The sequence below is a fragment of the Microtus pennsylvanicus genome, chromosome 15 (assembly GCF_037038515.1).
Source record: "Microtus pennsylvanicus isolate mMicPen1 chromosome 15, mMicPen1.hap1, whole genome shotgun sequence".
Taxonomy (NCBI): domain Eukaryota; kingdom Metazoa; phylum Chordata; class Mammalia; order Rodentia; family Cricetidae; genus Microtus; species Microtus pennsylvanicus.
The window spans coordinates 16,818,940-16,834,600 of record NC_134593.1 but is presented as its reverse complement, the minus strand read 5'-3'; the positions used below and the strand labels follow the sequence as shown (position 1 = coordinate 16,834,600).

At 41.1% G+C, this 15,661-nt stretch overlaps 1 protein-coding gene across 2 annotated transcripts in view; it reads right to left on the bottom strand.

Moving 5' to 3' along the window:
- Positions 1 to 15,428, bottom strand: part of Mphosph8 (M-phase phosphoprotein 8) — a 29,795-nt gene extending 14,367 nt beyond the window's left edge. For both annotated transcript variants that reach the window (XM_075949450.1, XM_075949451.1), the window contains exons 1-7: positions 15,100 to 15,428; positions 10,574 to 10,729; positions 8,570 to 9,421; positions 4,829 to 4,922; positions 1,434 to 1,682; positions 616 to 741; positions 449 to 537 (exon numbers count right to left, since the gene is read on the bottom strand). In XM_075949450.1, coding sequence (XP_075805565.1) covers positions 449 to 537; positions 616 to 741; positions 1,434 to 1,682; positions 4,829 to 4,922; positions 8,570 to 9,421; positions 10,574 to 10,729; positions 15,100 to 15,330 — 1,797 coding nt within the window. In that variant the 5' untranslated portion in view covers positions 15,331 to 15,428. The remainder of the gene's footprint in view (positions 1 to 448; positions 538 to 615; positions 742 to 1,433; positions 1,683 to 4,828; positions 4,923 to 8,569; positions 9,422 to 10,573; positions 10,730 to 15,099) is intronic.
- Between the last annotated feature and the right edge of the window lie 233 nt (positions 15,429 to 15,661).

The window sequence follows — 15,661 nt, the reverse complement described above, 5'->3', positions numbered from 1 at the left end:
ACATATCATTAAAGAAAAAACCTATGAGAATATAATCATATAATCTTTGTCTAGAGAAGATGAGACACTTAAAAAGTTATAAAATAATGTATCAATAAGGGTTGTGGTGGCGCACGCCTTTAATCCCAGCACTCGGGAGGCAGAGGCAGGCGGATCTCTGTGAGTTCGAGGCCAGCCTGGTCTACAGAACTAGTCCCAGGACAGGATCCAAAGCTACAAAGAAACCCTGCCTCGAAAAAAAAAAAAAAATTAAATAATGTACTACTTAAACCAGCCATTTTAGAGAGCTGGAATTTCAGGAATTCTAATGTACATTTCCACGGTCTATAGAGTGATCAACCTTGGCAATGTGAACATGTATGTACTTTTCTAAAAAAATAACCGAACTGTGCGAGAACTACTTTCCGTGCTTCTTTGTAAGACCAAGCCCCCCCCACCAACAAAGTACCTCTTGATCCAAGTTGTATTCCTCATTTGAGTTCAGCGCGACCTTCACAGCAATATAATCTCCATTTTTCACGGCATCCCTCAACAAATCTGTGATGAAAAGGAAGGTGCATTAGATCTTATGAATCTAGATTTGTGCAAGTGCCAAATAATTTGCAAATCACTCACTACTTGGAATCGTATTTGTTGTGGTAAAGGTCTCATCTTCCCCACTAAGGTGCTTTTGAAAATCTTCTAATTTCATCCACTCCAACTGTAGGTCCATACCCAAACTCAAAATCTGTTGCCTGCCATCTGAAATACAGAAATACAGAAAGCATCATTAACATATAATCTTATGGAGTACTATTAAAAAAAAAACCATAAAGCCATAAGCCTGATTATTAAACTTGTCACATTTCAAACAAACTTTTATTTATACTACATTTAAATGTAATTATTTTATTTTATTGGGGTGGGGGTTTGAGCCAGGATTTCTATGTAGTCTCAGCTGTCCTGGAACTCAGAGATCTGTGCGCCTCTGCCTCCCAAGTGCTGGAATTAAAGTCACACAGCACCACAGCCTGGTGGGAATGCAAGCTGGTACAACCCCTTTGGATGTCTGTGTGGCAATTTCTCAGAAAATTAGGAAACAACCTTCCTCAAGACCCAGTAATACCACTCAAAAGATGCTCAATCGTGCCACAAGGACATGTGCTCAACTATGTTCATAGCAGCTTTGTTTGTCATAGCCAGAACCTGGAAACAACCTAAATGCCCCTCGATCGAAGAATGGAAAATGAAAAGATAGTGTTTCTTTAACAAAAATAAAATAAAAACATTAAGCTGGAAAACAAAATATTTGATGCATTTAGATATCAAAGAATGACCTGAGTCTTCAATATTAGAAGGTATTCAGGAGATCCAAATAAAATCCTTATTCTGAGAGAAAAGTATGGGGCACAACTAAAAAAGTCACTCTATTGAACAATGCCAAGCAAACTCACCAGAATTCTCATCCGTTTGGCATACACTGTCTGAAACTTCCTGATCCCCTTCTGCAGCAATGTATGCCCAAGTGTCGGTCTCATCTCTAGTATTTCTTCTTTCTTTAAGTAAACACTTGTCCTTGGTTTTATGATCATCTGTAGTTTTATAATCCACCGGTATTTCTTCTCTTTTCAAATTATTCTCAACATCATTTTTGTCTTCTGTTTTTTTAAATAAATCAAATGCACTTCTGATTTCCTTAAATGCTAGTGTCAAAATTAAAACCCATGGTTAACTGTAAGTTGCAAATTTGTTACAATCAAAAGAAAAAAGAAATCTGTATTCAATTGAATAAACGTATTTTCTGTAATTATTACGAATACTTGCCTTGGTTATAAAGCAAAGTAAGATTTACAGTCATAAAATCATTTTAACTAGTCTTTTTGCTGGCTGCTCAGTATCCAAAAAGCTGTGACAAAGGTATACTCAAATTTGCTTGAGTGACTTATATCCTTCCTTCCTGCATTTTGGGAGGGGATATGTGAAGAAGGACGCTTAAAAGAAATCCCACACTAGCTCAGAATTGAGAATAATAGAGGGTTATTTATTTAGGGGTACACTTACAAGTCACAGTTCTCTGCTGGAACAGAGAACAGCAACCGAATCCCACAGCCAGAAAAGAGCCTTGACGCGCACTTTACATAGGCATAAATAATATAAGAGGCCACGCCTAAGTGGGTGGGTAACTTAATGGCTACTGGCAGTAGGAATTCCTACAGCACCTCCCCTGTTTGTTTAAGTAAGAGAGTTCTAAGCCTAATACAAAATTATATATAATAAGGACAACTATATCAAGCAAGAAACATTGATAAATGTTTCAATAATTATCCTATACTAATGAGTTTAAGTCTTGTATAATCAATAACTTGGCTAGGAATTCCTACAGCAGGCAGGGGATTCCCTGTGCAAGCTGGACACACTCTATCATACCAGACCCTTAATCAATTAATTAATTTTTAAGGGCAGGGTTTCTCTGTAGCTTTGGGGCTTGTTCTGGAACTAGCTCTGTAAACCTCAAACTCAAACTGCCTGTCTCTGCGTCCCAAGTGCTGGAGTTAATGGAATGTAACACCACCACCCCTGCAAGATCCTTCATCTTTTATGCCAATTTCAAGGGCATATTTTGCCTTAAATAAAACTATTTCATATTTGTGGACTAATGGGTCTGGTTTCCAATATTCCTGTTAGTATAAACCTATGTAATCAGTACTTATAATAGCCCTTCCAAATTATCTAGTGCTTTACATATTTTTTCTACCCCATCCCCATGCCCACTTTTGGTACTCAGGAGAGAACTCAGGACCTTGCATGTTAAGCACTCATCACTGATCTACCCAGTTTTCCTTCCATTTCTGTTTTAGTTCAAAGCTGGTAGAATTTGGTGGCTTTATCAGGCGCATGGTCAGTGTTCTTACACCATGCACTTTCCCCCATTTAGCACCAACTTCTGCACAGGCTCCAGAACAGGCATACATGGGCTGATTGATGCCTTTGCCAGGAGGAAAGGTAGGCTGAGACTAGGTTTGCTGAGATTTCCCTTGTCACAATCACAGAAGTCTAACTAGTTCAAAACACCTGAACAGCAGCATTCACCCTGGACATCTTGTTCAGATATTGATTTGATAGTATTCTGAATCCCCAACAAATCTCTAAAATGTAGTGTTTCTTGTATTGTTCAAAATAGATGCAGTCCTTACTGTTACTTTATGTATGAGCCACTAAAGTAACAGCATTAACACTGCCATGTCTTGAGTCTAGACCTAAGATAAAATCTGCTTTTACAATTGGAGATGCAGACAACCTCTAACCTGGGATGAAAAGGAGAATTAAAAGTGTATGTGGCTGGCCAGGTGAGATAATGTATCCCTTTAATCCCAGTTGCAGAGGCTGATATGCAGGCCTCTGAATTTGAGGTTAGCCTTGAAAGAAGCTAAACACCTGAAGTCAGGAGAGCTGAAGAGATGGCATAAGGTGCAAGAAGGCCTGTGTGCAATCACGAGACCTGAGTTCACATCTCCCAGCTCAAAAAAAAAAAAAAAAAAAAAAAAAAGCTAGGTATACTGTGTCTGAAATTCTAGAACTATGTGGGGTGTGTTCAAGTGGATTGCTGGGGCTTGCTGACTGGCAACTCACCCCAGTCTCAGCGTAAGGGAGACCCTGGTAAGAGAGGCGGAGTGATGGAACAATAACCCTATGTCCTCCTCAGCCTCTGAGTGCATGGGGCAAACACCCACAGACATATACACCAAACACTAGAGAAATCCCAATACCCCCCAAATTAAACTTGATTACCAATATAAATCTACAAGTAGAAAATTTCATTCTTAATTTCTTAACAGGACACAAAAACACTGGAACACTAAAAATATGTCACAAAATTACTTTCAGACTATATAATGTGCATATAAAATCAAATTTGGATTTAGATTTGGGTTCATTCATAAGAAATACATATAAATATCAATGAACTAGAATGAAGAATCAGGAACTTTTTTGTCCCCAATATTTCAGAAAAGGGACACTCAACCTTTAAAGTAAAAAAATAAAATAAAAAAAGAGGGTTTTTCAGTATAGTTTCAGCTATCCTGGAACTCACTCTATAGACTGGTCTAATCTTGAGTTCACAGAGATCCGCCTGCCTCTGTCTCCCAAAAGCTGGGATTAAAGGTGTGCGCCACCACTGCCCGGCTTTAAATTAAGTTATTAAATGGAGTATAAAGCTCTAAATTCCCTGAAGAGCAAAATTTTATAACATTACAGAGTAGAATCTCTGTGAGTTCGAGACCAGCCTGGTCTACAGAGCTAGTTCCAGGACAGGCTCCAAAGCCACAGAGAAACCCTGCCTCGAAAAACAAAACAAAAACAAACAAACAAAAAAAAATGACAGGGTAGAAAAGAGATAATCTTCAGGGTAAACTAAGTTCTTTATATAGAAGATGAAACAGAGGTATGGCTATGCAGTTAAGTGTATTTATAGCCCTTGCAAAGGACCCCATGGATTCCCAGCACCGACACAGTGGCTCACAATCATCCATAACTCCAGTTCCAAGGGATCCAGTGCCCTCTTAGAACACTCAAGGACTCCTGCTTACACATGCACACATATATACACACCCAGACACACATATACATATAAAATCAGTAATTGTATGTATGTATGTATGTATTTTGAGGCAGTTTCCTGGCTGTCCTGGAACTCACTTTGTAGACCAGGCTGACCTCAAACTCATGGAGATCCACCTGCCTCTGTCTCCCGAGTGCTGAGATTAAAGACGTGCACTACTACCACCCGGCTCAATAATTTCTTAAACAATGGCAATGAAGATGAAAATATTTTAATTTTTATACTTACATTTTATTCCCTTTGGCTCTTTTCGGTATTTTTCTTCTTTGTCCAAATCATACCTTTTCTGGTATTTTTCTTTGGGTTCATTTTTTTTGGACTCCTAAAAGATGAATACAAAATATTTGCAAACCAATATATTCAAGCATCCATGTCTATCTACAAGTCCTCAAACACACAGCTGCTGATTATTCAGTTTTCCTTCCACTTGTCCTCCAATCAAGATTATCCTTCTGACATAAGCCTAAACAAAATGAAACTCAAAACCCAATACTCATTGCCCCATTTTCTTTTAAGAATTTATTATTTCGGGCTGGAGAGATGGCTCAGCGGTTAAGAGCATTGCCTGCTCTTTCAAAGGCCCTGAGTTCAATTCCCAGCAACCACATGGTGGCTCACAACCATCTGTAATGAGATCTGGTGCCCTCTTCTGGCCTGCAGGCATACACACAGACAGTATATAACATAATAAAATAAATAAATAAATATTTTAAAAAAAGAGAGAATTTATTATTTCAAATGTTTGAGCATGACAAAGTGATGCAAATCTTTAATCCCAGCATTAGGGAGGCAGGGACATATCTACATAAACTCAAGACCAGCTTGGTCTATGCAGTGAGACCTTGTCTCAAACAAATTAAAAAACAAAAAACACTTGAATATGATCAAAATTTACTATATACATGTATAAAAATGCCATTGTGAAATGCCTTCTTTTGTATGATAAAAACTAAACTGCTACAAAATTAACTCTATAAAAACCTTCCTCTTGGGGTTGCAGTGATGGTTCGGAGGTTAAGAGCACTTTTTGTAAGGGACCTGGGAGCCCAGTGGTGGCACACACCTCTAATCCTAGCACTTGGGAGTCAGAGGCAGGTGGATCTCCGTGAGTTCAAGGACAGCCTGGTCTACAGAGTGAGTTCTAGGACAGTCAGGACTGTCCCACAGAGAAACCCTGTCTCAGAAAACCAATATAAATAAAGGAGCTGAGTTCAGTCCTCAGCACCCATGAGTAACTCCAGTTCCAGGGATCTGGTGTGCTTTCCTGGACTTTGCAGATGCACAAACCATGCAGAATAAATATTCATACAAATAAATTTTTAATAAAGTAACAAAACCCAAACGTTCATTAAGCAACCATACTATTACATTCCTTTGAATCCTTGTAAGCAAGACAATACTCTTGCTTTTATTTACATTGTACGTGTGGGTTTTTTTGTTGTTGGTTTTTCTCTATCATATTTTCTGAAGTTTTCCTTCTGATACACTGACCTTATATTTCAATTGACTATTATAGTCCCCAGGTTGATACACTAGTATTTTCTGAATCATTTTCCCCATGGCTAAACAAGCTTACTCATTTTTCACTAAGGATAATACTACCACAAATAATTCTTTTGAATTTTTTTCAGATGGGGTCTTGCAATGTAGTTCCAGGGTTTCTCAAATTCCCAATCCTTGTTTCAGCTTTCGAAGTTCTTAGATTGTAGCTATGTGCCTGTAAACAGGACCTACTATCTTTCTATAGACCAAAGCTTCAGCGATGGAGTCAATTAACCGAAATGTCAAGAGAGCAAAAAATTTTACAAGAGAAACACATTTCTGAATTTCAACAACCAAAAATTAGTTCAAGCTCAAATGTACCACCAAATTAAGTCAATCCTTCCGGATTCCTCATACTCAAGTCCATTGTGTGTTTTCACTGTAAAAACTTTTCTTATACTAGTTCAGGTGACAGTGTTTGCCCAGCGTGCAGGAAGACCTCCGTTCAAGCCCTAGTGTTATGTAAATTAGGCAAGTTAGTACTTGCCTATAATCCCTGAATAGGTAATTTGAAGAGACTCAATTCAAGGTCATCCTCAGCTACAGTCAGGTCATTCTAGACTAGCCTAATACCTTGTTTCATAATCTAATCTTTTGTCTTGAGATTAGAACTTTGGTTTCTGAAATGGCCCTAAATTATCTGCTATTTTATACTACATACTTGTGTAAGGAGATATTTTCCTCATCAACAACTATAAAATCAAGATATGGGTCAATTCCCAAAAAATACATTTTGCAGAATCAAATATTCAGCCAAGATTTAAATTTTTATATTAAAGTAAGTGTATCTGGGGCTGGAGAGATGGCTCAGAGTTAAGAGTACCGGCTGCTCTTCCAGAGGTCCCAGCAACCACATGGTGGTTTTCAACCATCTATAATGGGAACTGGTGCCCTCTTCTGGCATGAAGGCACACACGCAGGCAGAACACTGTATACTTAATAAATCTTAAAAAATTTTAAAAAGTATATTCATTAGTAGGTAAATTTATATACTAAATGCTAAAGCATATAAATACCAGAGATTATTTTTAAAGCAAATTTATGATTTATCACCAAATGTTTGATTTGTATTATCTATCTACTTTATATACAAGGTCCCATAAAATTTCTGGGGGTGGGGAGGGGAGGAATCAAGAGTGGAAAATGGCTGGTTGGTGGTGGTGCATGCCTTTAATCCCAGCACTCCAGCTTCAAGAAATCTCAAACCCTCTTGTTTTTGCAGGTACTGGCACATACGTAGTATGTACATACATAAACATAAATAAAATCTTTTTAAAAATAAATGTTGGTTACAGTGCTCTTTATTTCCAGAATTCCTAGGAGGTAGAAGCAGGTAGATCTCTGAGTTCAAGGCCAGCCAGGGCTACATCGTGAGATTCCCAACTCAAGAAAAAGGAAAAAAAGTAAGCTAAATTTGTAACCCCTCACCCCCAACACCTAGGAGAGAGTGGAAGAATCAGCTCAAGACTAGCCTGGGCTACAGTATAAGACATTTTGTTAGAGAGAAGCAGAGGCAGAGAGGAAAGAAGGAAGGAAGGTAGAAAGGCACGAGATCAAGCTAGGCATCATTCTAACACAAAAGGGAAGGGCGACATCAAGTCCCACCCCTCACTGAGGAGCTCTTGAGTTGGCGATTCCCAGGAATGGGCTTTTTTTCTCTGCCACCAGAGTACTGGGATTAAGGCGTTTGCCACCACTGGCCGGTTAAGGAGTAGGCTTTCTTTTAGATTAAGACTATAATGTGCCAGTAGAGGATCCCACAGTTAGAAGTATATGGCCAGTATAAATTGGATATGAAACTAAAGGAGAATAATAATAATAATATAAAAGACACGCAGTTGGGGGAGGGGAAAGGTAGAAGTGGATCTGGGAGAAATTAGGGGAAGAGTGGGGGTGAATATATTGTATCACATTCTCAAATAGTATCTATTTTATAACTTGTAATTTTATGTGCATTGGTGTTTTGCCTGTGTCTATATGTGTGAAAGTGAATTACAGTTTTGAGTTTCCATGTGGGCACTGGGAATTGAACCAGGGTCTTCTGGAAGAGCAGTCAGTGCTCTTTTAACTACTGAGTCATCTCTCCAGTCTCCTCAAATAATATTTTTAAAGAGAATACATACACACACATTCCAAAATGAAACTTAGTAAGTTGATGAAGCTAATAGGCCTACCTATACAATGTTGCACAACACCTGAATAAGTCTACAAAATTTTTTTTGTCATGTTTGATAAAAGAAAACAAGGTGAAAGAGGTAAATTTGGGGTCTGAGAGCATGAAGACCTGAGCACATGCAGCTGCCCAGTCACACCACATCTAATGACACTTTATTCTAGTTTGACCCTTTCCTTCATTCTTTGTCAAAGTCCCTGACCCTTCAATACCCAGTAACAATTTGTACTCTGCAAGTTCTCTACAGCCCTTACCTCCTCTGCTGAGTCAGGGGACCTGAGGCCCTTCTCTTCCCCACTCAGTCTGGAGCCCTTCAGGGCCTGGGCAGGCACAGATGACGGTAACTTACTTAACTCTAGGTTACTTCTGCCCTTGTCTTGATGTCTCTGCTTTTTAGGTATCATTTTCCTTTCTAAAAATGTATTCGTGTTCTCGAGCTTCTTGGTTTCTTGTGGTTCCTCAAACTTCCTTGGCTTTTTCTTCTTCCTTCTAACTCGAGCACCATCATCTTCTTCTGTACTTACAAGGCCATCCAGTTGTTTCTCAAAAATACCCTCTTGCACTGTATCCAGTCCTGTCTTATCTTTTACAGTTTTTATCTTTTGATTCTCTTCTCTGTTTGCAGAAAGCCAGTCTTCCCCGTCATCCGCTGGACAGAAGGACTCGTAAGGTACAGGTGACTCAGACTCCAGTGTAGACTCAATAGACCTTTCCTTCTTTGTTTTGCGGTTCTCTTTGACATCTTCTCGTATTTTAAACTTCAAATCTCGTATTTCAGCCCTTTTAGCTTTCTTTAATTCCTTGGTTTCCTTTATTTCATCCTTTTTTGGCTTTTTGGAGTCCTTTAATTCTTCCTTGACTTCCAAAATTCTTTTCTTTGTCCTTACATCAAAACCTAAATTTTCAGAGGTGTTCTCCAGCTCTGATTTGAACTTATCTTTTAGTTTGCCCAGTTTTGTCTTTTTTTTTTTCAGATCATCTGGACTTTTCTCTTCTTTGCACTTTACTTTCTTCTTTTTCTTCCTCGGTGAAGCATCTTCTTTCGTGTCACTTTGCTGGTCACTGTCACAGTCTGCCTCAAATATCTCACTGCTTAAAGACAGTTTCTGTAAAATACAAAGAGGGTTAAAACATTAATATAATTTCAAGGGTTTTGAGAGGACTAATGATTAAATCGAATGAAAACATTTTTAAAGCAGATTTGACTTCTTTAAATTACCTAAATTCAATATGTTTATTACTTATGTTTCTGACTTAGCAAATAGGACTTGGAGGTGATGAATGTCAATTTAAAAAGGAGACAAAGAAAAAGAATGTGCTTTGGAGGTATCGAACTGAAACACGAGTTAAAAGTAACAGTCTCATATATGATGGGCTGTAACTGACTTTTTAAATTATTTAGTGTGAGCGTGCATGCATATTGCATGAATGCCACAGTATACATGTAGAGATCAAAGGACTACCTGAGGAATTCTGTTTTCTTTTCACCATATGATGTCTGAGAATTAAACTCAGGTCACCAGGTGTGGCAGCAAGCATACCTATATGCTCAGCTATTACCTTTCCCTGAGTTCTTAAACTTGTTATATTTCAGTTCAATGGAACAAGCACATTAACTACATAGGAATCTTACTCATTTGTGTTTTATAATCCTAAATAGTTCCTTTTCTTCCTTCTTCCTTCTTCCCTCTTCCTCCTCCTCCTCCTTCTTCTTCTTCTTCTTCCCCTTTTTGGTTTTTTGAGAGAGGGTTTCTCTGTAGCTTTGGAGTCTGTCCTGGAACTAGCTCTTGTAGACCAGGTTGACCTCGAACTCACAGAGATCTGATTGCCTCTGCCTCCTGAGTGCTGGGATTAAAGGCATGTGCCACCACTGCTGGGTTTGTATATGCCTTTCTTTAATCCCAGTACTCAGGAGGCATAAGAAGGATCTATGAGTTCTAGATCAGCCTGGTCTACATGAGTTCCAGGATAGCCAGGGCTACACAGAGAAACCCTGTCTCAGAAAATAAAGAATAAGGTATTTGTATAAATAAAAAACTTGACCAGCTGGGCGGTGGTGACGCACACCTTTAATCCCAGCACTCGGGAGGCAGGTGAATCTCTGTGAGTTTGAGGCCAGCATGGTCTACAGAGCTAGTTCCAGGACAGGCTCCAAAGCTACAGAGAAACCCTGTCTTGAAAAAAAAACAAAAAAAAAAACACACACACACAAAAAAAAAGAGTAACAAACCAAAAAAGTATGAGATAAAATTTGATACCTGAATATCTTTCTTGACTGCTTTAGCCTTGTTCTCAGCAAGTTTATTCTTAAATTCAAGAAGAACTTCTTTACAGTCCTCCAGATGAATCTCGGGCTCCCAGGTATCATCATCAGACGTATATCCTTTCCATCGGACTTTATAAAGGTTCTTACCCTGTAGTACAAATTAAATTAAAAGCAGATACATTACTGATTAAAATTTCAAAACCACCCAACTGCTAAGAACATGACAACTTGAAAAGTACATCAAAATGAAAATTAACAAACACCATATTGAGAATATGCATATTCATCTCTTGAGGCCAGTGGTTTAAGAAAAAAGTACCATTAACTTTTTTTGGTTTGTTTTTTAAAGAAACAAAAATTTAGGCTGGAGAAATGGCTCAGCGTTTAAGAGTATTGCCTGTTCTTCCAAAGGTCCTGAGTTCAAAGATCTGGCATCCTCTTCTGGCCTTCAGGCATACATGCAGACAGAATATTGTATACAGAAAGAAAGAAAGAAAGAAAGAAAGAAAGAAAGAAAGAAAGAAAGAAAGAAAGAAGGAAGGAAGGAAGGAAGGAAGGAAGGAAGGAAGGAAGGAAGGAAGGAAGGAAAGGGAGAGAGAAAGACTTGCCAGGTTGTGGTGGCAGCAGAGCACACCTTTAATCACAGCACTTGGGAGGCAGACAGGCGGATCTCTGTGAGTTCGAGGCCAGCCTGGTCTACAAGAGCAACCTCCAGGACAGGCTCCAAAGCTACAGAGCTACAGAGAAAGCCTGTCTCGGGGGGGGGGGGGGATGATATATATATATATATATATATATATATATTTATGTGTGTGTATATATATATATAACATAAAACAATGTATACTCTTAAAATAGCAATGAAAAACAAAAAAAAGGCAAGTTCAAGTCAGTCAAAGATTTTTAGTAACTGCTTAGAATAAAAAAACAAAGCAAAACAAAAAAACACAGCAGCAGTACACTTGTACTTCTTTGACAATGTCATTAACTCCTCAAGCAGATCTCAGTAAAGTTTTAAGGAGTTGGGGACAGCAAGACGGCTTGGCAGGTAAAGGTGCTTCTGGCACAAACCGGACCTCTGACAACACAATGGCAGCTGGGAGCTGGAGACAGGGCTTAGCCATTAAAAGCACTTTGCTGCTCTTGCTCTTTCGGGACTAGAAGTTGGCTACCAGCACAAAAGGGAGCTCACTTCAGCCAGCAGCTCCAGGGTATCTGCCGCCCTCTTCTGGTCTCCAAAGGTATCCTCATGCACATATAAATAAATGATAAATCTTAAAACAAAAGCAAGTGCACACACAATCCTTTGCGAAGCAGCAGAGGAAACGGTTGCAAAGTCTGAGGCAAGGCCTATGTTTCATAGTAAATTTCAGGCCAGCCTGGGCTAAACTGTGAGAACTATCTCTCAAAACAAACAAACAAACGCACTTACTGCTCTTGCAGAGGACCTGGACTTGACTTGGGTTTGATGCCAACATGGAGGACTCACAAACTGTAATTCTAGTCTTTTCTGACCTCTCTAAGCACAAGGCACACATGCAGTGCACATACATACACTCAGGCAAAACACACATAAAGTAAAAATCTAAAAGAAAAAATATACATACATATACAAAGAAGGCATGTGGCACAGACAGATCTAATAACACAGGGTTCATGATATGCTTTGCAAAATGTCATACACTGTCTAAATATTTACTTTCAATAGCTTAACCTTTACAACAATCTATGAAGTAGGTACTTAGTTGAATCTGAAGACTGCAGCTAGATAGAATAAGTAATTAGTCAAAGATCACAGAAGTAATCAGTAAAACTCACAGGAGTTTTAAATTGATTTATTTGAGATACAGTCTCACTATGTAATTCTGGTTGTCCTGGAACTCACTACATAGAGCAGGCTGGCCTCAAACTCAAGATACCTCCCTGCCACTGCCTCCTGAGTGCTAGCTAGGATTAAAGGGGTGTGTTACCGTACCAAGCTTGCATTGTTATTTTTAAGATATGGAGGTCATAAATTTGACAGAGAACAAGGAGGGATATATAGGAAGATCTGGAGGGAAAAAAGAAAAATGGGAAATTGTGTTATTATAATCTTAAAATTTTTAAAAAATCCCCAAACTGGAGCCAGTTGCTAGAGCAATCATTAAAGCTGCTTATTGCTCTTACTGAGGATCCTACTTTGGTACCCAGAATCCATGTGTGACCATTCACAAATGCGACACACAGTGGGGGACAAAGTGAGGCTTGGATCTTGCCTGTTCATTCAACACTATAACAGGTGGGTACAACAGGCATTGCTTCCACCACCCAGCTGGAACAGCATGATTACAGACTTGCACCCACTTACATGAGCTCTGGGGATTTGAACTCTGGCACTCTCTCTCTCTAGCTCCATAATAATGACAGTGAATTTCAATTATTTAACTCGACCTTGACATGAGGACTTTCCTGCCTCAGTACATGTAGGAGGGTCTCAAGATCTAGGCCAGCCTCAACTTCAGAGGGAGATCCTACCTCAAATCACAGGTGGTGAATGGATCCACACTGGGAGATGCAGAGGAAAGCCCAATACCAAGCCTTCAAGACTAAGAGAACTGGTTTCTCTTCCAGAAGACTTGGGACCAATTCCCAGTACTCATGCAGCAGCTCAAACCCATCTGTAACTCAAGTTTTGGGGGACTCAATGCCCTTTTCTCTGGGCACATGTGGTGCATAGACATATACACAGTTCGAAAACCAATACACATAAAATAAAAATAAAGGCTAAAAAATATCTTTAAAAGAATCTGTACTACCATCAAGCAGGGCAGTGGTGACACACACGTTTAATCCCAGCATCCAGGAGCCAGAGGTAGGCAGATTTCTGAGTTTTAAGGCCAGCCTGGTCTACAAAGAGAAATCCCATCTCGACGACAACAAGGGGGTGGGGGCTCTTAGAGAAAGGCACAGCCTTAAAAATAAATCTACCATCAAGTCAACTTAAGCACAATACATGGTAAACAGCAGTTAATTAAAAAAAAAAGTGTGTCAATGGAGAAAGAAAGAAAGAAAGAAAGAAAGAAAGAAAGAAAGAAAGAAAGAAAGAAAACGAAATCAAGGTAGGGCGGTAGTGGTGGTGCACGACTTTAATCCCAGCACTCTTAAGGCAGGGGCAGGTTGACCTCTGTGAATTCGAGACCAGCCTGACCTACAAGAGCTAGTTCCAGGACAGATTCCAAAGCTACAGAGAAACAAACCCTGTCTCGGAAAGAAAGAAAAAAAAAGAAAGATAGAAAGACAGCATATGGCAGATCACAAACGACAGAAAACACAACAGAAACAAAGCATCGTATAGGCATGAAAGTTATCTACTGCCCTTGCTTCCTTTCTCCAAACCCACATTTCATTCACCCATCAAATAATCTGAGGGCTGGGGCTAGAGCTCGGAGGTACAGCTCTTGCTTAGTATTCCTGAGACCCTGCATGCAGTCCTCAGTACGGGGGTGGGGGGAGCTGGCAAATGCCGTTACTGGAATAAATATCAGGGATTCAAACATTAATAAAAACCACGGGCCAGGCGGTGGTGCGAGTGCATTTATTCCCAGCACTCAGGAAGACACAGGCAGGCGAATTTCAGTGGGTTCGAGGTCAGTCTCAGAGTGAGTCTCATGACAGCCAGGGCTGTTACCCAGAGAAACCCTGTCTCGAAAAGCAAATAAATAAATGAATAAATAAATAAACACATAAATAAAAGCCCACGTCCCGAATTAAAAGAGCCCATAATCGAGAGCAGAAAATACAATGCCTTAACTAGAGGCCTCCACAGACCAAAAGGACAGAAATGAGAAAGTATCTGGCTCTACAAGGTTCGGGAAGGGGAAGGGCATCACAAACAGATGGACCCCGAGACTTGGAAGGACAGAGTAAGAATTTCTCCGCCAGCCTCTGCCTCCGGAGTGCTGGAATTAGAGGCGTGCGCCACCACCGTGCGGCTGAGGAGAATGTGAAGTGCCCAAGCAGAATGTGCTAAGATTTTTCTTTCAACCTTACTCTAAATTCATAAAACGCGAAGAGGAGAAAGGGATGACACCCAGGTTTCAGAAACGCTGACCGTCCGAACCGCTCGGTGTGACTGGGGTTTTACATTGTGAAGCCGAACGGGAATTCCTGAATTTAAACCACGGAGCACTTTTCTCCTTTTAGAAGCTATTGGGACAACGGTGTGGAGAATGAACTATGACGACTCATATGATCCCCACCAGTCCGTCCTAAAGGAGACCAAGGGCCCTGAACCGTACCCCCGAACGCCGGAGGCAACCCAAGCCCCGCCGCCAGCTGTCTCGCACCTGCTACTCAACATCACACGCGCCTGCGTCGTCCCTTCTGCCAAAACAACGCTTGAAACTTCCCCTAAGCATCATCCATCCTCCGCGGAGGCGGCCGGAGTCCCGTCCGAGATGGCGCGAGGCGCTAGCGGACCGACACCGTCCCGCCCGGCTTCTCCCCCCGCCCCGGCTCGCCGCGCAGCCCCCCACGTACTCCCTCGCACTTCATGTCCAGGATCTTCTCCACCTCGAACACGTCGTCCCCATCCTCCTCGCTATCCCCCACGACCTCCGCTCCTTTAGGGGCTACGTCCTTCTCTTCGCCCGCCGCTCCCACGCCTTCTCCTTCGGCCCCGGGACACCCGCCGGTGCTGTTAGGAACTGACATTGCTATAGCAGCCACACTCGCGCTTTCCTCGGCCGCGGCCCCCGCCGCCGCCGCCATCACAAACGCGCTGCAAACCGACGCGGAAAACCGCCGGAGACGCGCAGCCAGACAGCTCCGCGCGCCTGCCGCTCCGCCGTAAGCTGCTTCAGCGGCGTGACTCGGCCGTGAGGAAAGCCAGCCAATTGTGGGCTCAGAACCCCGCATTGACACACATAGTAACCAATCACGACCAGTCTCCCGAGCCCAGAGACGCCCACGGGAAGTGGATGGGCGGGTCGAAAGGCGGAAGAACGCTGCCTGTGGCGACCAGCGGAAGGGGTCGGCAGAGGAGAGGGCGAGGGGTGGTGCTAGCGCTCATCCTCCTGCAGGCTGCCGTCGCTCTGCCCGA